The 26,933-nt window shown below is 30.0% G+C and overlaps 1 protein-coding gene across 1 annotated transcript; it reads left to right on the top strand.

Moving 5' to 3' along the window:
- The first annotated feature begins 86 nt into the window (after positions 1-86).
- Positions 87-26,467, top strand: LOC134725983 (twinfilin-1-like). Its single transcript, XM_063590332.1, has 10 exons — positions 87-210; positions 10,745-10,822; positions 11,366-11,418; positions 12,170-12,295; positions 14,518-14,613; positions 15,391-15,495; positions 18,809-18,931; positions 22,499-22,649; positions 23,120-23,238; positions 24,054-26,467. Exons 1-10 carry the CDS (start codon positions 186-188, stop codon positions 24,201-24,203), a joined length of 1,026 nt encoding a protein of 341 aa, XP_063446402.1. The 5' UTR covers positions 87-185; the 3' UTR covers positions 24,204-26,467.
- Positions 26,468-26,933: the final 466 nt, after the last annotated feature.

The raw sequence follows: 26,933 nt of genomic DNA, 5'->3' as shown, positions 1-26,933 counted from the left end.
GAAACGCTTTTGTTAAACTACTTTTTATTGGCTAAACGTTAAATTTTTAACAAATTAAAAACATTCTTTCAAAACACATTTGAAATGCTCTAGGTCGTTCAATATAATACAGTTGCCGGTCTAGAGTGTACCGAAAGACCGATTAGCTTCCGCTTTGAAGAAAATATTAGTAATATTTGACAGAAATGTCCCATCAAACAGGAATCACAGGTATTAGGTTGTGTTTTTAATTTCAAAGATTGATTCGCTTGACCCATTTACGTGTTAAAAGATCAGAGTAAAAATATTTGGTCGTCATAATTTAAAAATATATTTTGAAAAGTGGGTGGGTCTTTGCACTTGCAGAGCCAGAGTTTACTTGGCTCTGACAGTCAAATGGCATACATTGTATTTAGTTATCATATACAGGTACAGTGTATTTATATTTAGGGTCAATATACACGAAACTACATAGAAAGATACTTCAGAATTTAGTTTGATACAATTACTAAATGAAAATGATATATATGAGGTGGATGGGGGTGGGATGTATCATGTAGGACCGAATACGGGTCCATTCGCACCCATTCACTTTCGTACCCTATCATGTTCCTTCCCTTTTACTTTCGCGCCCTACACATTCACACCCAATTTTTATTGGTTTGGGGTTTATAATAACTTTGTAATCAAGTTTTGGCAAGTGTATTCCCATAAGTATATTTGTTTTCATTGTCTCATAATAAAGTAAGACAACTTTTTTGTTTGTGCAAAATAAATCTTAATCATATTTCGGTTAGTGTATTACTATATCTTTATTTCATTTCTTCAAAATAAAGTGAGACGTTGTTTTTTTTTTGTGTTGAATAAATTGATCATGTTTTGGAAAGTGTTTTGCTATAATTTTTTGTTTTAGATCAATGTGTTTTTCATTTAATATCTTCCATGTTTAACTTATACTAAGCTAAATACATGCAGTATTTACATCAAAGCAATTTTAAACAACAATCACGATTTTCTAATCATTCAACTGTAATTTGATTAAAATTGGGTTCGAACGTAAAGGGTGCTAAAATGTATTGGGCGCGAACCAACCTGATACCTGTAGGACCTTTTGGGGTCGGCTGTTTTTAAGCATGGGATTTAGGGATCCAGGAAATCTTTTTTAGAATTTGGGATGTCAGGATTTTAATTTCTTTAAATTTGGGGACAGAGGGATTCCAGGTTTTTAAGCCTGGGATTTTGGGATCAGGACCCCTCTGACCCCCCTCATATATAAGAAGGACAACTATGACAACAGGAATTAAAAAAAAACCACTAGAAATAGTGGAAGGTGAAAAACAGACCATACCACCATTAACACCTGATTCCTTTGACAAAAAAAGTGTATGAAAAAAAAACACAAAGCAAACTTGTAACTTGTAAATTGTATTCCTTAACTTCCTTCAATAAAGGAGCACCTCCATCAATGAGTATTCCACCACCAGTTCAAAAGTACATATATGGACCATAATTTGGTATTCAGCCTTTGGTTTCTTTTTGTATCCTTTTTTATAAGTTCTAAAAATTTTACTTTTATTTTGTGGGTTGTGTTGGTGTTAGAATAGTATGAATGGAACAATTGAGTTTTTCGAGAAAAAATTAATACATTTTGATTCACCGTTTACGTGACAGGAAACCAAACAGGAAACCAATCTTTATTGTCTTTATTTTGCACAATATAATTCAAAAGGCATAAATAAACACCTTTACTAGTGTTACTTGATTTATGTTAATATTTAAAATCTATTTTCAATGTTATATTAAAGGTTTTTTTAAACGTGACAGGAAACCATAAGAAACCGAAAGCATTTTTTTAGTTTTATTTTATTGCAAAATCTGCTTAAAATAATCTGAACAGTATACTTTTTCTTAAAATCCATCTTAAATGTAACAGTATTATAAAACTCCGAAATATGTGCTTGTTTTGAAAACAATTAGTACACTTTATTCAGATTTTCCATATTTTCTTCATTGATACAGGAAACCATAATCGTTGTATCTTGATGTTTTGGCCAAAAAAATATATTTATATTTGGTTTTGAAATTCCAGTTATATAAAATTTATTCCAAATCATTGGCAATGTAAAATTCTTTAAATCCAGTAAAGAAAAAAACTTTTAACTTGGAATTAAAATCTTTAAAATAGGCACCATGTGATATTTGTGACCTGTACACCATCTACATGGTTTCCACATTTTAACCTACTTTAGTGGGCTAAAATCAATAAAGTACTTCCTTTCAAGTCATGCCTGGTAAAAGTTTACTTTTCCTTTGACAAGTTTATTGCGTTTCTGAAAAGTGTTTGCAGAACATGAATAAAAAAAAATAATTAAAAATTGTGACAAAGTTACCAACTTTGTACATTCCAAGTGTAACGGTATATTAACATGCATTTTTCATTTAATTATCTTTATTCACCTAAAATATCCAGTAATATTTACTGCTGAATCAAAATCAATCCAACGAACATCGGCACCATGATAAGAGATGTAATTTCGATTGAATTTTCCCAGGACCCTTTACATCGATATTGGGAAACGTAGTGTGTTTAAACGTCGGTCAAATCTGAAATCGATTTTGTCAAGTCATTGGGCATTTATTTTCACACAAGATCGTATGTAACATTATGCACATAGGAAAAATAATAGACCCCGGCGCAATCTCTTTGAAAATTGTATTTTCCTTTTTAGCTCACCTGGCCCGAAGGGCCAAGTGAGCTTTTCCCATCACTTTGCGTCCGGCGTCGTCCGTCGTCCGTCGTTGTTGTTAACTTTTACAAAAATCTTCTCCTCTGAAACTACTGGGCCAAATTGAACCAAACTTGGCCACAATCATCATTGGGGTATCTAGTTTAAAAAATGTGTGGCGTGACCCGGTCAACCAACCAAGATGGCCGCCACGGCTAAAAATAGAACATAGGGGTAAAATGCAGTTTTTGGCTTATAACTCAAAAACCAAAGCATTTAGAGGAAATCTGACATGGGGTAAAAATGTTTATCAGGTCAAGATCTATCTGCCCTGAAAAGTTATAAGAAAAAGGTAAAAGAAAAACAAGAGAAAGATCTTAGAAATGAAATTCTTATTTTGGAAGAAAAGGTAGATGAAGGTTCAATACAGATTTTGGAAAATAAAAAATGTGAATTAGAAAATATAAGAAAAGAAAAAATTAAAGGGAAGATAATTCGATCAAGAATACAATGGGTAGAAGAGGGTGAAAAACCTACTAGCTATTTTTGTGGGCTAGAATCAAAAAATTTTACAAATAAGATAATACCAAAAGTAGTAAAAGAAAATGGAGATGTAATTTCAAAACAAAAAGATATTTTAAAAGAAGTAAAATCTTTTTATGAAAATTTGTACAAGAATAAAGACAAGTCAAAGGGAGATAAATTCAGTAAACTTAAAGAAGGATTGAAAGATATAAAATTAAAAAAACTAACTGATGATGAGAAAAAAAATCTTGAAGGTGAAATAACAATTGAAGAAGCTGGTTTGATATTGAAAAATATGAAAAATAATAAAACACCAGGATCTGATGGTTTCTCCACAGAGTTCTTTAAATTTTTTTGGAAAGATTTGAAAATTTTTGTTGTAAACTCCTTGAACTACAGTACTGAGATTGGTGAACTATCTGTTACGCAAAAACAAGGAATCATTACATGCCTGCCGAAGGGAAATAAGCCTAGACATTTCTTAAAAAATTGGCGACCTATATCTTTATTAAATACAGTATATAAAATTGGCTCTGGAGTTATAGCAAAACGCTTTAAAACAGTTTTAGATAAACTGATAGATTTCGATCAAACTGGATTTATAAGTGGGAGATATATTGGAGAAAATCTTCGTTTAATTTATGATATTATGCAATTTACTGAGGAAAAAGATATTCCAGGACTTTTGCTGCTCATAGATTTCGAAAAGGCATTTGATTCGATTTCTTGGGAATTTTTAACCAGTGTCTTGAAGTTGTTCAATTTTGGAGAATCAATAATTAATTGGGTTAAAGTTTTTTATAACAATATCAAATCAGCTGTAAACCAGGGAGGACATCTATCAGAATTTTTTTCTATAGAACGAGGCTGTAGACAAGGTGATCCCTTGTCGCCTTATATTTTTATTCTCTGTGCTGAGATATTAGCATTAAAAATACGAAATAATGATAAAATAAATGGTATTAATATTACACAAGTTGAGCACAAACTTTCACAATTTGCTGATGACACATCTCTTATTTTAGATGGTAAAGAAGAATCTCTGAATGAAGCATTAAATGAATTAGATTGGTTTGGAAATATATCTGGTTTAAATATTAATTTTTCTAAAACACAAGTTATTTGGATAGGAAATAAAAAGTATAGTAATGAGGTATTATGCCAAAATAGAAACCTTACATGGGGAGAAACATGTTTTAAGGTACTAGGTATAAGCTTTGATGTTAATCTTGATAGAATTGTAAAAATTAATTATGATGAAAAAATTGTACAAATTAAATGTGTAATAAGACAATGGTCAAAACGAAATCTTACTGTTATTGGTAGAATTACTGTAGTAAAGACATTGATATTGCCTATTTTAAATCATTTGTTTATATCCTTACCAAATCCAAGTGATGATATTTTAAAAAATGTTATTCAACTTATGTACAATTTTATATGGAGTTCACCAATTGATAGAATTAAGAGAGATGTTTTACAAAATGATATTGAAGATGGTGGACTCAAAATGATAAATCTTAGTGCATTTATTTTAGCACTGAAGTGTACATGGATAAGGAGATTATTTAAAACAGACAACAAATGGCAGAATGTTTTTTTGTCAAATGTTCATGTAGAACTTGAAAAATTTTATGGTTGTGGAAGTGTTTATATCCAAAAATTACAGCAACATATCAAAAATAAATTTTGGCTAGATGTTCTGAAAGCATGGCAACTTCTTAGAGAAAAAGATGAATATGACAGTTGGGAATGCTTTCTTGCTAGTCCAATCTGGCTTAACAATAATATAAAGGTAGCAAATAAACCTATTTTTTATAAAGACTGGTTTGAAAATGGTATAAGATTTATAAATGATATTGTAAATGAAGATGGGACCTTTTTCTCTCATCAAAAGATAGAAGAAATGTATCAGATAAATGTGAATTTCATGAGATATAATAGTATTATATCTGCTATACATCAAGCATCAAAATCATTTGTGGGAAAAAATCACAAATTAGAACTACCTTTAATTCCATCTGCTATTAAAAGACTTGTTAAAAGTTCAAAAGGATCTAAAGATATGTATATTGTTTTGAATAAAAATGGAAGTGTTCCCACTAGTCAGTTAAGATGGACTGAAATTTTTGGCTTTGATCAAAATCATTGGAAAAAAATTTATAAACTGCCATTTGTTGTCACAAATAATACTAAGTTACAGTGGCTACAGTTTAGATTCAATCATCGAATCTTAGCTACAAACAAATTTCTTCATAAAATTAAGATTTATGATAATCCAAATTGTACATTTTGTAATAGAGAAATTGAAACATTAGAACATTTATTTTGGGAATGTGAACATACACAATTATTATTAGAACAGATTGAAAATTGGTTTCTAACCAATGGAATTAGTGTACTTTTTAAAAAAGAAGTTTTTTTGTTTGGTAACACTGCAAAAATATCAAAAGGCAATGCAGAAAATACTATTTTTCTTACCATAAAGCAATATATTTATAATTCCAGATGTTTTAAAAAACAACTGACAATAAACTCAGTAAAAGAAAAGATAAAATATGTGTATGCAATGGACAAAAATATTGCTATGAAAAACAAATGTGAACATCAGTTTCTCAGAGAATGGAATGCTTTTGATATATTACTTAGCATGCTTAGTTAAGTACAAAAATGTATATACATGTTATAAATGAAAATGCTGTATTTACTATACTAAAATAGAATTCAATTTCTAGATGAATTATATTGAAAACTCACCACACTATTCTCTCTCGCTCTCTTTCTCTTTCTATCTCTCTCTCTCCGGTGTTCAAACTGCTTTACTCTTTATCTTATATTTGTATATTTAAAAAAAAAATTAAAAAAAAATTGCTTCCTAATAGAAAGATGTATTGATTAGATAATATCTATAGATTTATATATTATATATTGCTATTATATTTGTGTATATTATGTTGTAAATTGGAAGTTATAAATAATAAAAATAAAAAAAAAAGATCTATCTGCCCTGAAATTTTCAGATGAATCGGTAAACCCGTTGTTGGGTTGCTGCCCCTGAATTGGTAATTTTGTGGAAATTTTGCAGTTTTTGGTTATTATCTTGAATATTATTATAGATAGAGATAAACTGTAAACAGCAATAATGTTAAGAAAAGTAGGATTTACAAATAAGTCAACATGACCGAAATGGTCAGTTGACCCGTTTAGGAGTTATTGCCCTTTATAGTCAATTTTTAACCATTTTTCGTAAATCTTAGTTATCTTTTACAAAAATCTTCTCCTCTGAAACTACTGAGCCAAATTGAACCAAACTTGGCCACAATCATCATTGGGGTATGTAGTTTAAAAAATGTGTGGCGTGACCCGGTCATCCAACCAAGATGGCCGCCACGGCTAAAAATAGAACATAGGGGTAAAATGCAGTTTTTGGCTTATAACTCAAAAACCAAAGCATTTAGAGGAAATCTGACATGGGGAAAAAATGTTTATCAGGTCAAGATCTATCTGCCCTGAAATTTTCAGATGAATCGGTCAACCCGTTGTTGGGTTGCTGCCCCTGAATTGGTAATTTTGTGGAAATTTTGCAGTTTTTGGTTATTATCTTGAATATTATTATAGATAGAGATAAACTGTAAACAGCAATAATGTTTAGTAAAGTAGGATTTACAAATAAGTCAACATGACCAAAATGGTCAGTTGACCCGTTTAGGAGTTATTGCCCTTTATAGTCAATTTTTAACCATTTTTCGTAAATCTTAGTTATCTTTTACAAAAATCTTCTCCTCTGAAACTACTGGGCCAAATTAATCCAGACTTGGCAATAATCATCTTTGGGGTATCTAGTTTTAAAAATGTGTCCGGTGACCCGACTATCAAATCAAGATGGCCGCCACAGCTAAAAATAGAACATAGGGGTAAAATGCAGTTTTTGGCTTATAACTCAAAAACCAAAGCATTTAGAGCAAATCCAACATGGGGTAAAATTATTAATCAGATCAAGATCTATCTGCCCTATAATTTTCAGATGAATCTGACAACCCATTGTTGGGTTGCTGCCCCTGAATCGGTAATTTTAAGGAAATTTTGCTGTTTTTGGTTATTATCTTAAATTTTATTATAGATAGAGATAAACTGTAAACAGCAATTATGTTCAGCAAAGTAAGATTTACAAATAAGTCAACATGACCGAAATTGTCAATTGACCCCCTAAGGAGTTATTGATCTTTATAGTCAATTTTTAACAATTTTCATAAAATTTGTAAATTTTTATTAACATTTTCCACTGAAACTACTGGGCCAAGTTCATTATAGATAGAGATAAATGTAAGCAGCAAGACTAGTAAAGTAAGATTTACAAACACATCACCATCACCAAAACACAATTTTGTCATGAATCCATCTACTTTCTTTGTTTAATATTCACATAGACCAAGGTGAGCGACACAGGCTCTTTGGAGCCTCTAGTTTAAACAAGTCGAAACAAGTCTACAGATTATGTTTGCTAACATCCCGTTGGAAACAAAAACAATGTTTAGAACTAGTATATCGTATGTCTAGCTGTAAGGGCGTGATCACATGTTAGTCACATGTTTCACGTATGACTGGAAATGATTAGAACTTAAGGACAAAAACAATTTTAATAAATAACTGGACTTCTGTTTCGTGTGAAATGTAATGCATAATGATAACGTCATTTTCTTACTTAATTATTACGAAGATCAAAACAAGAATGTAAATCATCTCTGATTTACCTGTTTGAACATCTCGCTAGAGTTCATATTTGCATATTGTTTTTAGCTCACCTGGCATAGCCATGTGAGCTTATGCCATCACTTGGCGTCCGTCGTCGTCCGTCATCCGTCGTCGTTGTCTGTCGTCGTCGTCTGTCGTCGTTGTAAATTATTTCAAGAATCTTCTCCTCTGAAACTACTAGGCCAAATACTTCCAAACTTAAACTGAATGTTCCTTAGGGTATCTGGTTTATAAATTGTATCCGAAGTTTTGATCTATCAACACACATGGTCGCCATTGCTAAAAATAGAACATAGGGGTCAAATGCAGTTTTTGGCTTATATCTCAAAAACGAAAGCATTTAGAGCAAATCTGACATGGCGTAAAAATGTTCATTAGGTCAAGACCTATCAGCCCTGAAATTTTCAGATGAATCAAACAACCCATTGTTGGGTTGCTGCCACTTAATTGGTAATTTTAAGGAAATTTTGCAGTTTTTGGTCATTATCTTGAATAATATTATAGATAAAGAATATAAAGATAAACTGTAACTGCAAAAATGATCAGCAAAGTAAGATCTACAAATAAGTTAATATGACCAAAATTGTCAATTGACCCCTTAAGGAGTTATTGTCCTTTAATGATGATTTTTCACAATTTGTTCATCATATTTGCTAACTTTAAAAAATCTTCTCTTAAACTACTCAACCAAATTCAACCAAACTTCTACTGAATGATCAGTAGGGTGTATAAAATAAAGTTTGTGTTTTATTTTCTATTTCGTCAAAAAACATGGATGTCATGGATTAAAATAGAACACAGGTTAAAATACAGTTTTTGGCTTATACATTTTTATCTCAAAAACTCAAGCATTTAGAGCAAATAAGACAAGAAGTTGAAGTATTTATTAGGTCAAGGTCTACCTGTCCTGAAATTTTCAGCCGAATCGGGTAACTGGTTTTGCAGGTATAATGCCCCTGAATTGATGATTTTAAAGAAATTTTGCAGTTTTTTGTTATTATCTTGAATATTATTATAGATACAGATCTGTTAATAGCAAAAATGTTAGGCAAAGTAAGTTCTACAAGTAAGTTAATATGACCAAAATTGTCAATTGACCCCTTAAGGAGTTATTGCCCTTTAAAGACTTTTTTCACAATTTGTTCATCATGTTGACTTACTTTAAAAAATCTTCTCCTTTGAAACTGCTGTATCAATTTCAGCCAAACTTAGGCTAAATGAGTTTCAGAGTATCTAGTATAAATTTTATATCTTATTTCCTTGTATGTTAATGTATGTCAAGAAACATAGCTCCTATGGCTAAAATAGAACATAGGAGAAAACGATTTATTTTTTTTGCTTTTGAGGAAAATAGGACGATTCAAAGAACATTTAAATAAATTGAAAAGCCAAAATAATCATTGATGAGAGATTTAACCAAAAAAATTAAGATGAGCGATTCAGGCTCTTGAGAGCCTCTTGTTAAAAATTCTATTACAACAAAGCAGATTACATCATCTAAAATTTGCGTTACAAAAATCACGCCACTGTTCTTACATCTGCTACATAAACATGATAAATACTTATAGTTCTTGGCATTTTCTTCTCACTATTCTTATTGGTCGATGTTCTTTGTAATTTGAAAGCAAAAGTTACGAATTTGCCTGTGACGATTATCTATAAATCAGTCAGCGTTATGCTCTTCGGAAGCAAAAAGTATCGCGAGAAACGACACAAAAATACGGTTGTAGAATCTTTGAAATTCGTATATTTCAATTTTTTTTCTAGGGAAGAGTAGCATACACTTGTATGTTGATAAAAATAATGGCATCTTTAGATGTAGTTACAACTTTTCTTACAGTAATTCACATTTTATCACTTTTCTACAGTTATAGGAAACAGAGCCCAATAGCAAATTATGGTCCATATATCAAAATTTTTTAAATATAAAAGTCACACAGGTCGTCATCTATTATCTTTAAAAAGAATATTTATTATTAAAAGTGTTTTGTATGTACATGTACATATGTATCCGCATAAAAATATGAGCTAATTCAACGTAATGAAATTTAAAATTTAAAACGCTTCCTCAATATTTACAACAATTCATGAAAATAAGAGAAACACAACTAAACAATAGCGCCAGCTAGGGATCAGCAAAGATGCTGTTTTTGACAAAATATATCTATATATATTGTAACTATCGTTAAACATTATTCACAGAATATGAAAGGCTAATATTTCTCTTATTCAATTCTAACCTGCATCTTGTGTATGGAATGGTGCTGTAGACAAACATGTATCATTAATTTATGAGCACTGGTTAGAGGTGAGGTAGTCATGGTAGTTGGCATATAATTTCATGTATAGACTAAAATAAAATATGGTCGGGTGGTTGTCGCTTTGACATATTCACCATTTTCTTTCTCAATTTTATTAATACATGTAATAGCTTTGTAAGGGATTCTAAATTAGAAAAATTCTCTGTTCTGAGATTCCCAATATATATAGGGGTTATATCATAATGTGATCTCTTCTTCAAGAATCTAAAAATACAATGTATAACTATTATAAGTTCTTGAGATAAAAGCTTTAAATAGATGTGTGCTAAACAATAAAAGTATTAAATGTCTGAGGTACAAAATGTATGTTTTCACTTCCCAAAACTCTGCTGGAAATTGTGAAGTTGTACAAAAATTACTTGAATGTACTAATACGTTTTAAATTTTTTACTTACATTTTACATGTAAAATCTGTGAAACATATTGTATTTTATATTTCAGCTGGAAAGGAATTATTGGAATATTTTGCAACATGCAAAGAGGGACATGTACGATTGATAAAAATTGGCATAGTGAATGGTAAGCAAATGAATTATAAAAAAAAGAGATGAATTATGATTGCTAATTAGACAGCTATCCAACAAAGTTCAAATGATGTGCATAAGGAATAATCAGTAATAGGCAACTGTACAGCCTTCAACAATATGAAAAATACAAACCACATACATGTATTAGTTGGATTCAATACAGATAAAAGATGGATAATTTTAAACATTGTAATTATATAAAGCAGTACTAGTTTTTAGCATTAATCAAGTTGCTTGGGACTACATTGGTACATCAACAGAAGCACACAATATATTTTTCAAGGCATTCGTTTGACATAGCCATGATTAATGTGAATATTTAAGTCTTAGATACATGATTTTTGTTTGTTTGACATACCCATGATTAAATTATTGTACATTATGTATGTATGCTAGTTATTACAAATCAATAATTGAAACATCAAATAAACAAAATTGAAAACAAACAACAGATTAACTCATTACTGAATAAAATTGTATATAAAAATGCATCTTTCTTTTACTTTTAAAACATTACTTTTTTATTATTTTGCAGAGGAACTGGTGTTACAAGACAGTAAAGATGTGGATGGGACATGGGAAGATGATATCCTTTGCTATATATGTACAAATGTATAATTAAAAAAGTCTACAACTCACTTCCAATAAGACTATATATACAGACATGTTTGACTAGCAGCCAACAACCGTTTATAACTTTATTGGCTTGCTTTCATTTTCTATTCATCTTAATATTTTTATTTTCACTTACACTTTCTATAATTATCGATAGTGTCGTTCATAACAACCATTATTGCAACGTTAAATCCTGTTAACAAGGTTAACCACAATAACTGCAAAATGTGTACTTCACTGTTTTATTTCCTGTATATGTTTGTCCAGTAAGACGCCTTGCTTACTGGTGAAACATGTCAACCTTATAAACCAATACCATGCGGTGAAAATTTGAGTGCTGTTGTCTTTTGTGGCGATATATATATGAGAGATGTTAAATCAAAGAACATAAATAAACACTTTGTCTTTGTCAAGACATGGTTTTAAATAAATTTTCAGTTTTAAAATGTCATTCAAAAATGTTTGTATCAAATTTATTAAAGTTATGAATCAACTTCATTGGCCTTTTAACTTTTTTGGATTCGAACGTCACTGATGAGTCTTTTGTAGGCGAAACGCGTGTCTGGCATATATACTAAATTTAGTCCTGGTATCTATGATGAGTTTATTATTCATTGTGGAATCCACTTCAAATCCATTATTGAATCCTTTTCGTCTCCATTCTAAAAAGTTAACATGTAGAGTATAATTTATTGAAGATGAATATTCCTTAACAATTGTAGATTATGACAAATTTGTATTACCAGCACTTGAAGAAAAACAGCCCTGTTACATCCTATTTAGACTAGACAGTAAAAACAACTTGGGATATCAGTTTATATTTATCTGTTGGTCTCCAGACTTCTCACCTGTAAGTTGTAATTATTTTTAGAATTTATATGTAAAACACATAATTCAGTTATATTACTTGATGACCTTAGAAAGGGGAGATAATCTAATTAATGTTCTTCATTTGGTTTTTAGGATACACAAGATTATTACTGTTTTCTGTCAAACTGTTTTATACGTTGTGCCTTCATATCTCGAAGTTAGTTCCAAATTAGATACCTTAATCCATTTTTAATAATGAATAGAAATAGTTCTGTATTACAGAATGAATAGATTGTCAATTCAGTCCCAATATCATCTTTTGGAACCATATCCACCCTTTATCTAACACCTCAGACTAATATTGGGGTCTTGGAATAACATCTGCACTGATATGAAATATAATGTGTAGTTATCTATATATATCATAACTACAATTGTATATTTGTATATAAAAAAGATGTTGTAAGACAACTCGCCTCAACAGACCAAATGACACAGAAATTAACATACATATGTTTTATATTACAGAGTGTAAGTTCCTCATTCATGTAAGAGGATGTATGTATAAAAAAAAAGCTGTATATTTCAGTTCTGTCTAAATGTATACAGCATGTTTACTGGTATTGTGTATATAATATTTTGCATTGGTCAATAGTATTTTTTAAATTGTATTAATGAATGAATGATATACCTTGCTTTCTCCTAATTTTTTATCATTTTGATATCTGTCTTTCATTTTTTATTTCCTGTGTCTTTAAAATGGGTGATTTGAGAAGTGTACCATATTCGTAAAATTATTCTCAATGGATTATAAGCAGATAAGTCACAGTGCTGGTTTTTTTAAGGAGGAAAAACTCATTTTCTTTTTGAAGTATACAGGGCTCGCAATAACAGTTAATTTCAAGAACGTCCTATATTTGGCTAGGATGAGTCATAATTTCTTAAGAGATACAATAGTAATGCCTTTTAGAATTAAAATTTTAGTCAACTTTAAATTAAAACAATGTAAGAAATAATTTATTTAAACTTTTGCAATGAAATGAAAAGACTTACTCTGAAATAATTTTAATGCATATTTGGACATGTCCCCTTAATCAGTGTTAATGAAAATTATTTCTGTCTGAAATTATTTAAAATTGTTGTGCTACATGCTTCATTGTCATTGTTGTGTACTTTATGATTTTTTTTTATGATTTTTCTGTTTGAATATAATAAGAAGGTATTGGGATATTTTTTTTTATTAGACAGCAACCCAAAAATTAAATACAACCAGAAATGACATGAATGCACTACATTGAAATTGTAATACATTGATTCCAAATTAGAGGATGAGCAAGTCAAGTGTCATATTTTTATCACTAAAAAGTGAAAAATGTTCTCCTGTTTAATAGTTGTTAGTTTTAATATTCCTATCGTTTTGTTAGTCAGTAATTTTTTTAAATCCAACCAACTGTTCGTGATGTTTTAATCATAATGTCTTGCATTCTGCATTGATTTTGAACTTTAAAAATGCTGATGTCTAAAATTTCTCCTGTGTCATGTTTTCATTGTACATCTAAATACATGTACCTAATATTATTCTTTACCTTTCCTATAAATTTCTATTTCTAAAAAAAACCTTATACATGTAACAATATGAGAAAACTTTTTTGTCTGTTTGTATGATGTATATTTTAAGTCTTACCTTTTCACATCAGTTTATTCTGATAAACTATCTCTGTTGTTAGTTTGGACTGTTTGTGAAAAGTACAAATCGCTAAGGAACAAGTCATCATGGTAACTTCATATTAAAAATAGCACACAAAATAAAAAAAAATTAAAACAATATTCATCGTAAACACACATGAAAATTATTATAAACTACTACTTAATAAGATTTCTTGGAAAGCAGCAGAGTCATCATGGTCATGCTAATTCAGTAATTGATTTATGTTATTCTAATTCAAATTATATATAAAGTTTGGTAAGCAATTTTATCAGTAGCACTGGCATAGTGCATATATTTCATCTATGAAACTATAAATACTTTCTGATAATATTTAAATTTTTCTATTAAGTTGATACATTATCCTTTTCATTTTTAATCATAAAGCAAATTTGGATACAACGAATCAGAGCATGTACAAATTATTGACATGTACTATCATATTGATACACCAAAATGGCTATACACATTATTTCTCAGGCATCTCTTGAAAACCATGAAAATTTTGCAGTTGAAAATGACAGTTCTATGTTTTTAATGTATAATGCCTTTTTAAGATTAAAGAGAAGATGTTATATGCAGGAACCAAATCCACACTAAAACAAGAATTTGGCGGAGGTTTAATACATGATGAAATGTTTGGTACAGAAAAGGTAATTATGCAATGAAACCTAGCTTAATCAAAGAGTACTATTAGACAGGAACTTTGTGTCTTTTATTTTTTAATTAGTTCTTTTTGTGCCTCTTACCAATCTAATAAATTTTACAGTTTGTTATACCTGATATTATAAAGTAATTATTTGATTGGCTAATATGGAATCAAGTGTCAAAATTTAATTTCCATGTTTTTTTCAAAAATTGACAGGAGTGTTGAATAACAAATTAAAGCCTCCATTGAACAACCCTTTTATTCCCTGGTGAATAACTCTTTTCATACCTCAATGATCATGAGTCAATTCCCTTTACAGTTAAATGTCACTTAATGCAGATAGACAAAAACAGATATGGCAACAGCAAGGTCAGAAGTCCATCAAGTGACGAGAAACAAGACCAAACAAGACTTGGAAATTCATCCAGTCTAGGAAATATCTCTTGTAAAAGATCCTTTTCAGGGCCATTTTTATTTTAAAGAAAGAGTCTACCTTTGTTGTACATACTCTAAATGTCAATAGACACAAAATACTTTTCTAACGTAAGTGTTGACAATCTGTTACAATATTATACATTTTTATTGTAGTTTGCTTGTTTTGTATAATAAAACAATTATGGCCCAATAAGTCAGTGAATAGTCAATCCAAGTAATTACTTACATCCACTTCATTTGTACTTTAGTGGATAGTTGTCTCATTGGCAATCATACAACATCTCCTTATTTTTAAATGGAAGATGATTTTATTAATGACAGGCTTAAAATATCTTATGTTTTTTAGGCAGATGTCTCATTAAATGGCTACAAGAAACATGTAGTAGCACAGCATGCCCCTGCTCCATTAACTGAAGCAGAAGAAGAAAAACAACATATAAAAAGAACTGAGGTAAAGAGTGTTAAATATGTGTTTTGTGACTAGATAAACCCTCCCCCTACATATTTTCTTTTATGTAAAAAATGTAAAAATTAGCATACAAAGTTTTAACAAAAGTTACTAGATGAATCAATGCTTCTCTGTAAAAATCCAACAGTACATACTCTTTGAGCCACTGATGTGAAGGAAAAGTGTAATTGTGATACAACATGGACACTGGTTATCAGCATGTAAACATGGGAGATAACTTAATTCAACCTAATATTTTAAAAGTCTTTATTTTTGTTTTAGCATTGCTATTATGATTGACATATACCCAACAAGTGTGTTTATTCATATTAAGTATATTATTAAAGCAGATTCCTAAAAGGATCACCATAATTACTGTTTGAGTGAATCTAAAATACTATGAGTTCAGTCTTTTTGTAATAAAAATTGGGAATGGGGAATGTGTCAAAGAGAATACCCAAGTGCACCCAAGGAGCAGAAAACAGCTGAAGGCCACAAAGGCCAATTGGTCCTTAACACAGCAAGAAAATACAGTATTTGGATTTTTTATTGTGAAAATTTGGTATGGACTAGGTTTCCATAAAATAAAAACTTGCTTTTTGAATGTTGATTGCATAATTTTCATCCACCAATTCCTCAAATCTGGCATGTTGTCATTGCACATCAATCACAATATTAAATTTGAGAATTAACAGTACTATAATAATATTTTATAATAAATCAGATGGTTCAAATGATGGTAGGTACATCTTGAAACGATGTAAGTAATCTGCATCAAAGAATTGTATTCTGCATGGTATTACGAACCTTCCCAATGCTGTGAGAGGTACAGTGACTTGGGAAATGTGAATCTAGTACCATGAAATCTGTTTAAGCAAATGCCTTTTCTGACACCCAGTTTTATTCAGATTGTAAAGGTGGTTGATTTTCAGAAAAAAATACTAAAGTTTTTTGTTTATTCAATGCCCTATACAAAATATTAATGAAACGTCTGTGCCCTTTACCTTATTGTTTTCCTTGTATATTATTTGATGTTGTTAAATCATATACTACTCCAACTAACAAGGAAAATGATTGTAGTGAATAAGTTAATAAAAACTCTTTTTAGGTACATGTGATGCTTTTGTTGTTGTACAACTTAATTTTGAACAGGGTCCTTAGATAAAAAAAAAATCACCATAATATAAAAAAAAATTCTGTCAGCAAAATACAATGAAAAAACAAATGTGCTTTCTGCATCTGCTAATTTATATACGCCCGGGACGGGACGTATTATGGTATATCGTTGTCCGTCCTTCCGTCGTCCACACTTCGGACAATAACTCAAAAACACTTTCACCAATTTCCATGAAACTTAAGTGAATTGTTTGTATCTATTGACGTAAGCTCCCTTTCGGTTTTTTTTTAATTTCAGATTTTAAGTTTTGGATTTATGGGGCTTTATTCATAAAAAAAGGGGGGATTTTCAACACTTCAGACAATAACTCAAAAAGGCTTTCACCAATGTCCATGAAACTTTGGTGAATTGTTTAAATCTATTGACATAAGCTCCCTTTCGGTTTTTTTTTAATTTCAGATTTATGGGGCTTTATTCATAAAAAAAGGAGGATTTTCAACACTTCGGACAATAACTCAACAAGGCTTTCACCAATGCCCATGAAACTTTGGTGAATTGTTTATATCTATTGATGTAAGCTCCCTTTCAATTTTTATAAATTTCAGATTTTAAGTTTTGGATTTATGGGGCTTTATTCATAAAAAAAAAGGGGGATTTTTAACACTTCGGACAATAACTCAAAAAGGCTTTCACCAATGTCCATGAAACTTTGGTGAATTGTTTATATCTAATGATGTAAGCTCCCTTTCAATTTTTATAAATTTCAGATTTTACATTTCAGTGTTATAAATTTTTATGCTTAAAAAAGGGGTGATTTTCCAATTTTGGGACAATAACTAACACTTTCACAAAATTTTATGCAACTTTGATAAATTGTTTAAATTGATTTATTATTTGGGGGGGGGGGGGGGTTTGACAGGGCTCACACTATTTCTAGTTGATCATATAAATTCATTTAAAGCATAAAAGACAAGTTAAAAGAGCAACGGGCGTATCATGCGCTAAAGTGCAGCCCTTTATTTATATTGTCCTGTGTTATTAGCATGTCGCAAGTTACAGGTATGAGCTTTTGTTTGAATGAAATGCAAGAATGGTCCAGGCTAAACAAACATGTCAGTATTTACTTTTACCCCTATTCTATATATTTTGGTCTGGGGCTAAGTCACAACAAGTCATAGAGACATGGGAGAAAAGATGGTTTATCAATAAACATATCTTAGATGATAATGTAGTGATAAATGGTATTTTACAACATGGAACTTTTAAGCATGTCACTGATATAACAGATGAAATATGAGGATTAGTCTTGCATTTTGCCTGTCATGTTGCTTGATGAATCCTGAAGTATTTTTTTGCTCTTTTAATGATTTTATACTCCATCACATGTGGCGTATCTTTCTTCAGTATTGGTATGTAAAAATAAGAAAATATGGTATGATTGACAATGGGTCAATTTTCTACCTGAGACAAAATGACAAGGGAGTTAACATCTACTGATCACCACAGCCCTCAACAATGATCAAAATCAATACAGCATAGTTACATGTATTTTCATCGCTAAGAGGTTTTTCCTATTGCAAAATTAGTCAGTGAGTAATTGTCTTTTCAAGGAGAAATTTAAAAGTTCCCATTGAATGAATTCCATAGAGAACAATAGCTGTTCTATTTATTCTATATGACAGTTCAATTTGCAGAAATTTGTATTCCAAAGTAAACAGCAACTAATTTTTGGGAAAGGTTTTATTTCCTCTACAATAAACTTTTTTTTTATTTCTTGTCATCAATTTGGTATTGATTGCAAATCTGTTAATTGTCTCTGTTAAAAATTCATTCACAACTTTTCTGACCAATCATGCTAATGTTGTGTTTTGAAAAAAAATATGGCTGCACTGTAAAAGGTTATTATCTTAGAGTAGTGTTTAAAGGTCACCTCATAATAGCTGCAACCTTTGAATTTAGGTTCAAAATTCATAGGTTTTACTACAGTGCCACACACAGAGAGCTTAATGAAGATATATGTAAAGACATGTTTTTTTTTTATAAATATTAATAGAGTTGAAATTTAAAGATGATTTGTTTGACTGCAATTTTCTGACAATTTTAACTAACATATATATCCAGGCTTCCATGGTAAATTATATATATTGAATGAATAAATTATATTTTAAATTTAGTACAATTTTTTTTATGTAATTCCAGATCAATACAGCTAGTGTAGATACCAAACTGCAAACCATATCAGGAGTAGCCTTTCCTATATCACAACAAGCTTTGAATAAACTTGAGGCATTAGGACAGGGACAATTTAATTACCTTCAGTTGGTAAGTTGCAAAGTATTAATTAGGGATGATAAAGCCAGGTTAGAAAAAAGCAACTGTTATGAGGTGACAAAATCTGAAATAGTTGTAATAGCAAGGACAAATAAAATTGAGAATGAAAATTGAGAATGTGTCAAAGAGAAAACAACTTGACCAAAGAGCCGAAAACAGCCAAAGACCATTAATAGGTCTTCAACATAGCAAGAAAATTTCCCAACATAGACGGGCTTCAGCTGGCCTCTTAAGGGCATACGATACAGTTACAGGGAAGGTAATGACGTTGCTAACGTAATTTGTTATTTTTGCGACGTCAAACTGTGACATATCGGGAAAAGATGCATTTTTCAACTGATTTTTATACGACCGCAAATTTTGAAAAAATTTTCGTCGTATATTGCTATCACGTTGGCGTCGTCGTCGTCGTCGTCGTCGTCCGAATACTTTTAGTTTTCGCACTCTAACTTTAGTAAAAGTGAATAGAAATCTATGAAATTTTAACAGAAGGTTTATGACCATAAAAGGAAGGCTGGTATTGATTTTGGGAGTTTTGGTCCCAACATTTTAGGAATTAGGGGCCAAAAAGGGCCCAAATAAGCATTTTCTTGGTTTTCGCACTATAACTTTAGTTTAAGTTAATAGAAATCTATGAAATTTTGACACAAGGTTTATGACCACAAAAGAAAGGTTGGGATTGATTTTGGGAGTTTTGGTTTCAACAGTTTAGGAATTAGGGGCCAAAAAAGGGCCCAAATAAGCATTATTCTTGGTTTTCGCACAATAACTTTAGTTAAAGTGAATAGAAATCAATGAAATTTAAACACAATGTTTATGACCACAAAAGGAAGGTTGGTATTGATTTTGGGAGTTTCGGTCCCGTCAGTGATAACAAGCAGTTTTTTACATCTTAATATTTTATGATGTATTTAAATGAGTAGTTATTGTTGCAAACTCCATTAGAATATTTTAATTGAAATTAGTTTTGGAATAAGGGAAAGGGGGATGTGAATAAAAAATTGGGTTCAATTTTTCTCATTTGAAATTTCATAAATAAAAAGAAAATTTCTTCAAACATTTTTTTGAGAGGATTAATATTCAACAGCATAGTGAATTGCTCTAAGAGAAAACAAAAATTTTAAGTTCATTTGAATACATTCATTCTGTGTCAGAAACCTATGCTGTGTCAACTATTTAATCACAATCCAAATTTAGAGTGGAATCCAGCTTGAATGTTGTGTCCATACTTGCCCCAACCGTTCAGGGTTCAACCTCTGCGGTCGTATAAAGCTACGCCCTGCGGAGCATCTGGTTGATTATTGGCCCAGTTTTCAAGTTAGCCAAAATCGAGGTCCAAAATTAAACATTGTTTGATTTCATCAAAAATTGAATAATTGGGGTTCTTTGATATGTCAAATCTAACTGTGTATGTAGATTCTTAATTTTTGGTCCAGTTTTAAAATTGGTCTAAATTAAAGTGCAAAGGGTCCAAAATTAAACTAAGTTTGATTTTAACAAAAATTAAATTCTTGGGCCTCTTTGATATGTTGAATCTAAACATGTACTTAGATTTTTGATTATGGGCCCAGTTTTCAAGTTGGTCCAAATCAGGATCTAAAATTATTATATTAAGTATTGTGCAATAGCAAGTCTTTTCAATTGCACAGTATTGTGCAATGGCAAGAAATATCTAATTTCACAATATTGTGAAATAGCAAATTTTTTTTTTAATTAAGAGTTAACTTTCTTTGTCCAGTATAGTAAGCAAGAAATATCTGCAAGAATTTTTTTTAATTGGAGTTATCTTTCTTTGTCCAGAATCAACTTAAATCTTTGTTATATACAATATACAATGTATATTCACTTTTTACTACCAACTGATAAATTTAAATAATCTTTACCATTCAGTGATAACAAGCAGTTTTTTTACATCTTAATATTTTATGATGTATTTAAATGAGTAGTAATTGTTGCAAACTCCATTAGAATATTTTAATTGAAATTAGTTTTGGAATAAGGGAAAGGGGGATGTCATTAAAAAATTGGGTTCAATTTTTCTCATTTGAAATTTCATAAATAAAAAGAAAATTTCTTCAAACATTTTTTTGAGAGGATTAACTTTTAACAGCATAGTGAATTGCTCTAAGAGAAAACAAAAATTTTAAGTTCATTTGAATACATTCATTCTGTGTCAGAAACCTATGCTGTGTCAACTATTTAATCACAATCCAAATTTAGAGCGGAATCCAGCTTGAATGTTGTGTCCATACTTGCCCCAACTGTTCTGGGTTCAACCTCTGCGGTCGTATAAAGCTACGCCCTGCGGAGCATCTGGTTATCATTCAAACTGATTTAATTTGAAAACGAGTTCATGGACCCTTATTTTTCAAAGAGGCATTTTGTTTCATTTTGCAAGGAGATTATGTGACCCAAATTTTATAAAACTGTAAATAGAGGATTTTTTAAAATTTTGATAAGCATGCAGTAAAAAAATGACGTTTTTTCCTCAATTCATGAACATTTAATAATTATGAGTTATTTCTGAATAAAAAATTGCATATTTTTTTATGATATTTATAAAATACAGAAATTACCGATTAACTTACAAAAAACAATTTGTGTTTATCTTTTATAACAAAAAAGTTATGTCTTTCTTTCGAAAAAGAAATTACAGCCACAAATCTGAATTTTGAGCAAATATACAAAATTTCGACCTCATTTTACTCATAAAGTAGCACAGGAAGGGGTATTTTTTATTACATATTTGATTTAATCAGGTAAAAAATAGCCTATATGCAAATTTTCATGAACTTGTAAATACAGGATCAAAACTGTATCGTATGCCCTTAACAAAAATATGTACTAGCTCAATGAAAATGGATTTTTTACTAAACTCCAAAACATATAAATGAATTAAAATTAAAAATCATACAAGACTATATAGCTACATGTAAAAAATGTCAACAGGCACAGCAGGGTTAAAAGTGTGTAGTGAAATCTTGTTTTTTTTTCTACATTGGCTACAGGTATAGGGGGTATAAATGTAGCCAATGTAGAAAAAACAAACACACAGCAAAAAGCACAGTAAAACTCAGTTTAAAAGAAATCTGAGTCCAAACGTCAGAATAGGTAATGAAAGAAACTAGGCAAAATGACAAATACACAAAAATTAACAATGGACTACTAGAAGTTACTGACTTTCCAGCTGTAACATATATATGCTGAAATGACTGTGTTGTTTTTAGTAATGGAATAATGAGACTTGGTGGGTATCATGATAATAAAATAATGTTAGTGATATTGGAAACTAAATTTTATATGTTGAACAATTTTTTTATTTGCAGATTTTTGCTAAAATCACTAAACCAAATTCCTTGAAAATGAAAGTTTTCCTTAATCCAAGAAAAATGGTACTAACAAATATAAATGAATCTAGGGTATATGAAAAGATTGATTGATTGATTGCTATTTAAATCACATCACCAGGAAACTGCCTTATGATGAAGACATTATTTAAGACAGATGGATTTGTATATTTATGAAAAGAATTTATATTTTTATATGTTTTATTTGCAGAGTTTAGATCTCAGTAAAGAAATAATAAATTTTGAAGAAGCAGAAAATGTTAATGTAGGTGATTTGCAAGCACATGTACCCACAGACCATGGTAGATACCATCTCTATAACTTTAAACATACACACGAAGGAGATTACATGGAAAATATAGGTAAAGGACCATCTTAGAATGTACATGTACATTTTTGTGTTTATACCTCTACAATTATATTAGCATCATATTATCTATGTGATAAAAATTGGGATTTTTCTTGCAAATTAAAAAAAAATGATAATTTAATACCATTGCTTAGGTATAGGATTGTTAATGAACACTTTAGAAACATGTATACATTATATTTGACAGCAATGAACCTATATGTCTGTTATATGGTCAGGTTGTTGTCTCTTTGACACATTCCCCATTTCCATTCTCAATTTTAACCTGTAGATTGTGTCTCTATGGCAACTTCATGCATGAGCAAAAATATGATTGTTTTAAAGCTAACAAGAGAAAATAATGGAAGTTTTTGGATTCCTTTTCATCTACATGATGTATGTAAATTGTTATTTTCTTTTCTTTTTGTATTTTTTGTATTTTCATTATTAACATGCTTATTTACATTATTCTTTTCTTTTCAGTATTTATATATTCAATGCCTGGCTATAAGTGTTCTATAAAAGAAAGAATGTTATATTCTAGTTGTAAGGCACCATTTATTGACAATGTACAACAATTAGGTTTAGAAGTAGTTAAAAATGTAAGTATTTTTAACAGTTAGTCAAAATTGTCTAAAGGAGTAGGGACATATAGGACAAATTGGAACATAATGTTCAGAAACGCATAGGGTCAAGAAATATTTATGAAAAACATAAAATATTTATCTTATGACGTCACAATTACCGCATTTTATGTACTGTTTTCACAAAAACAGTGAAAAATACAGAATTTATGCAGTTATCTATCTTTATTTCCGTTCTGGAAACATCCTGCGCAGCCGAGAAACAACAACATAATTTAGCAGAAGCTTTATAATAACTATTGGCATAATCACACCAAATATACAGTTGTTTCTTCGGTGCGCAAATTCTTTTTCAATCTAAAATATACTAAACATTTGATGAAAAAACAAGGAAAAACAGGAAATTTAACAAAATATGCAAAATGTGTAAAGTATTCCCTAATTGCATAGTCAATATTATATTTCATCTACCATCTGATGTGTCATTATTTGTAATTATGAAGCTGATAGTTCAAGGCAAAAAAAATATAATTTCGTTGAAAACCATTAATGTGTACATTCATTTTTTCAGCAAGTGGACAGATATATTAGGATTTCATTAAAAATGGAATTACTGAGATAGAAAGTTGTTCTAAGTTATCTTGACTTCAACACATAAAACTTTTGATTTCTACTTACCTTTAAAATAATTGAGATATTGCAAATCAGAAACACCATTGAAGAACACAATTAAAACATCATTTTTTTTAAATTATTTCCAGATTTTGAATAATGCAGCCTTTTCATTACTTCAATTTTAAATTTTACTGAAATTGTTTTAAAATGTATTTCAGATTGAAATAGATGATCCAAAAGAATTAACAGAAGCCTACATATATGATGAAGTTCATCCAAAGAAGAATGTTGCCAGACAAGCCTTTGCCAAACCAAAAGGCCCTGCTGGTCGGGGACCAAGAAGAATGCAACCCAAACAAGAATCATAGTACCATCAATTGTTAAGAACCTAACCAACAGTACATCTCAGAGATTATGTTAACATTATAGTGAATCATTTTGTTATTGTCATTTTTCACTGCAAAGATTGTTATCATTATTTATTGTTATCCCCCCTTATTATCACTGGAATGTAAATGGATAAATTTAAGGATAGGAAATTCCTCTTAGTAATATCTTTAAATGAAATTTGTAAAGGGGTTGGTTGTTTGCAGAATGTGTTACCTTGTAAGGATAAGGTGGTTAATTTGAACAGAATGAACTAATTACTATGATAGAATAAATTTCACTTACTCAGTTGGAGGCCATTTTGACTTTTTGAATGGCATTAATATTACGATTATACACAAGAGTTTCTTCTGTTCATTTAGACAGAACTTTTGAGATAATACAATCTGTTCTTTGAAATTCTTTTCTTCAAAATTGTAATTTATATCAGTATTATCATTATAAAATGTACTAGTTTTAAAAAAGTTTATATACTGCATGGGTCTAGGCGTAGTATACTGGAAACTGTCTAATGGGATTAAGTGTATACATAGATAGATGGACATTGCGAAATAGGCAATGTAATAACAAACAAAAAATCGTATTTTTGATTAATCAGTTGAAAGATCTAGAGAATTCAGGCTATAGAATGTATATATACTGTCAGAAAACTATAAGAAGGACCTTTTATTTTGTAAAACAATGTTTATTTACATTAACCATATTCAGATTTTTATCATCTAGAATAAAAAGATATGTTTGAAACAACAAATTAATAATATGCAATGCTCAAAAACATGAATATCTAAGATAAGGAACACTTTCAAAGAAAACTGTGATATTTTTTATATACAATGCAGTGTTCTTTTATATTTTTGTAATGCATATATTTGTCACTTATGCATGTTATTATAAGATCAAAGTAAAAGAAAATTTGTTTGTTTTTTAATTTTTGTAAAATTTTGACAATTGTTTTATAAAGTATTCTTTACTTGTTATCATTTAAAATGAGAAAAGAGAAACATGATAAAAAGTGAATCAACAATTTGATGAAAAGAATACATGACTCGTTGTCCTCTTCATGTATCCATTTGTTAAATATTTTCAAAATGGCAAAAATTTTAAAAAATAATGTTTCAATCAGTCATAGTTTAAAATTAGAATAATTCAGTTGATTGTAGGAAGAGTTTTTAATAGAGAACATGGTGTGCTCGATCATTATAAGAGGCAAAACTGAAAATCATGCAACATATAGGGAAATAAAAGTTGAAATCCATTGAAATTTCAGATCTTTGGCTATTTATCTTATCTTATCTAGAATTATGATATATTGTATAGAAACTATAAAGATATATTCTTAAAGATTTCTTGACCTTGTACTAATCAAGTTATTGTGGGATAGAAGTAAGATGCATCAAATGGCTGTTTTTATTTAACCTGTGTTATTCTGGAAACTGTTGTATGATTTACTGTTCTGTCTCTATTATTGTTAGTTTTGTCTTTTTAATGAGGATTGTTTTGTATTATGGTTTTGTTGAGATGTTTAAGTTTTAATGCCTGTTACAATGTTATGAACCTTTTCACCATTCCTGTGAATAGCAATTGTTGATATTGAATTGAAGAGCTCAGGATATACCTCAAAATTGAATGTTTGCTTTTGATGACCAAGTGTTTATCATTTTTTGGATGAAAACAACTAAGAGCATTTCATTTTTGCTTAGGTGACATTGATGAAATGAAAGGTACAGCATGTATGATTTATGTTTTTCTCAAGACAAGCCAAAATTGATTATTTGCTTTTGCTGACCAAGCATATATCACCATAACATTCGAAACAGCTAATATTATTTTATTCAAGGCCTAATGTTACTTTTATAAGAGACTTTCTGATTTGAATTTTCCTTGGATTTTTTTTTCTTTTTGTTTACTCTTGCAATGTTTTTATAAATAATTAAGCTCACTTATTATCTGATTGAACATATTTATCAATCTTATTTGTATACAAATTACTTTTTCTTGTTTAAAAAAAAGAAAACTGTTACATTATTGTCAGTGTAATGTAGCCTTGTGCTATACATGCTTGGATTGATTTTTTTCCTTGGGTCATGGAAAAGTATTAGCCGAAAAAAATGTTGTTCATAATGGAACAAAGTATATTAAACAATATTTTTTTTTAATTTTTTGTGTGTTTCTTAACTAAGATTAAAAGATTGCAACCCAATGCTTTGCAATATGATGTATTTATGAATAAATCTAATATATTGCCTGTTGTTTTTTTGTTGTTTATTTCACAGAACTAACCCTTTATGCCTTTTGGAGATGGCTTCCAAAGAAAATAATGAAAGTAAAAACATGTTGTTTGTTTATTTCTTTAAATTTCGGGTATAGAAACATGAATAAGAACATTTATCATATACTTAGACTAAATAACATTTGATTTTTACTGTATGATAATAGCAATAAAATAAGGGCTATTCCAGAAAAAAATGTATGGTGGGGTTGGAAGGCAGTTTTTATCAGCACCCACCACCCAGACAATTGTAATTGAGAATTATAGTGCATTATAGTGTGAAAAGTTGCTCTGATACCCATCACCCATGTATTATTAATACAATGTGCCTTCCAACCCCCCCCCCCATACATTTTTTTCTGGAATAGCCCTAACATAAATTCCATATTTTTCGAATTGGTGCTTAGCGGGCTGATATGAAAAGTTTATCACATGCTTCGAG

Source organism: Mytilus trossulus, chromosome 1 (genome assembly GCF_036588685.1).
Source record: "Mytilus trossulus isolate FHL-02 chromosome 1, PNRI_Mtr1.1.1.hap1, whole genome shotgun sequence".
Classification (NCBI taxonomy): Eukaryota; Metazoa; Mollusca; class Bivalvia; order Mytilida; family Mytilidae; genus Mytilus; species Mytilus trossulus.
The sequence above is the reverse complement of the archived record's forward strand: the minus strand, read 5'-3'. Positions and strand labels throughout refer to the sequence as shown.

Coding starts and splice junctions, on each gene's coding strand:
- LOC134725983 (XM_063590332.1), top strand. CDS start 186: ATGTCCCATCAAACAGGAATCACAG. Junction 11,419..12,169: donor ATGGGACATGGGAAGATGAT/ATCCTTTGCTAT, acceptor ACAATTGTAGAT/TATGACAAATTTGTATTACC. Junction 15,496..18,808: donor AACATATAAAAAGAACTGAG/GTAAAGAGTGTT, acceptor ATGTAATTCCAG/ATCAATACAGCTAGTGTAGA.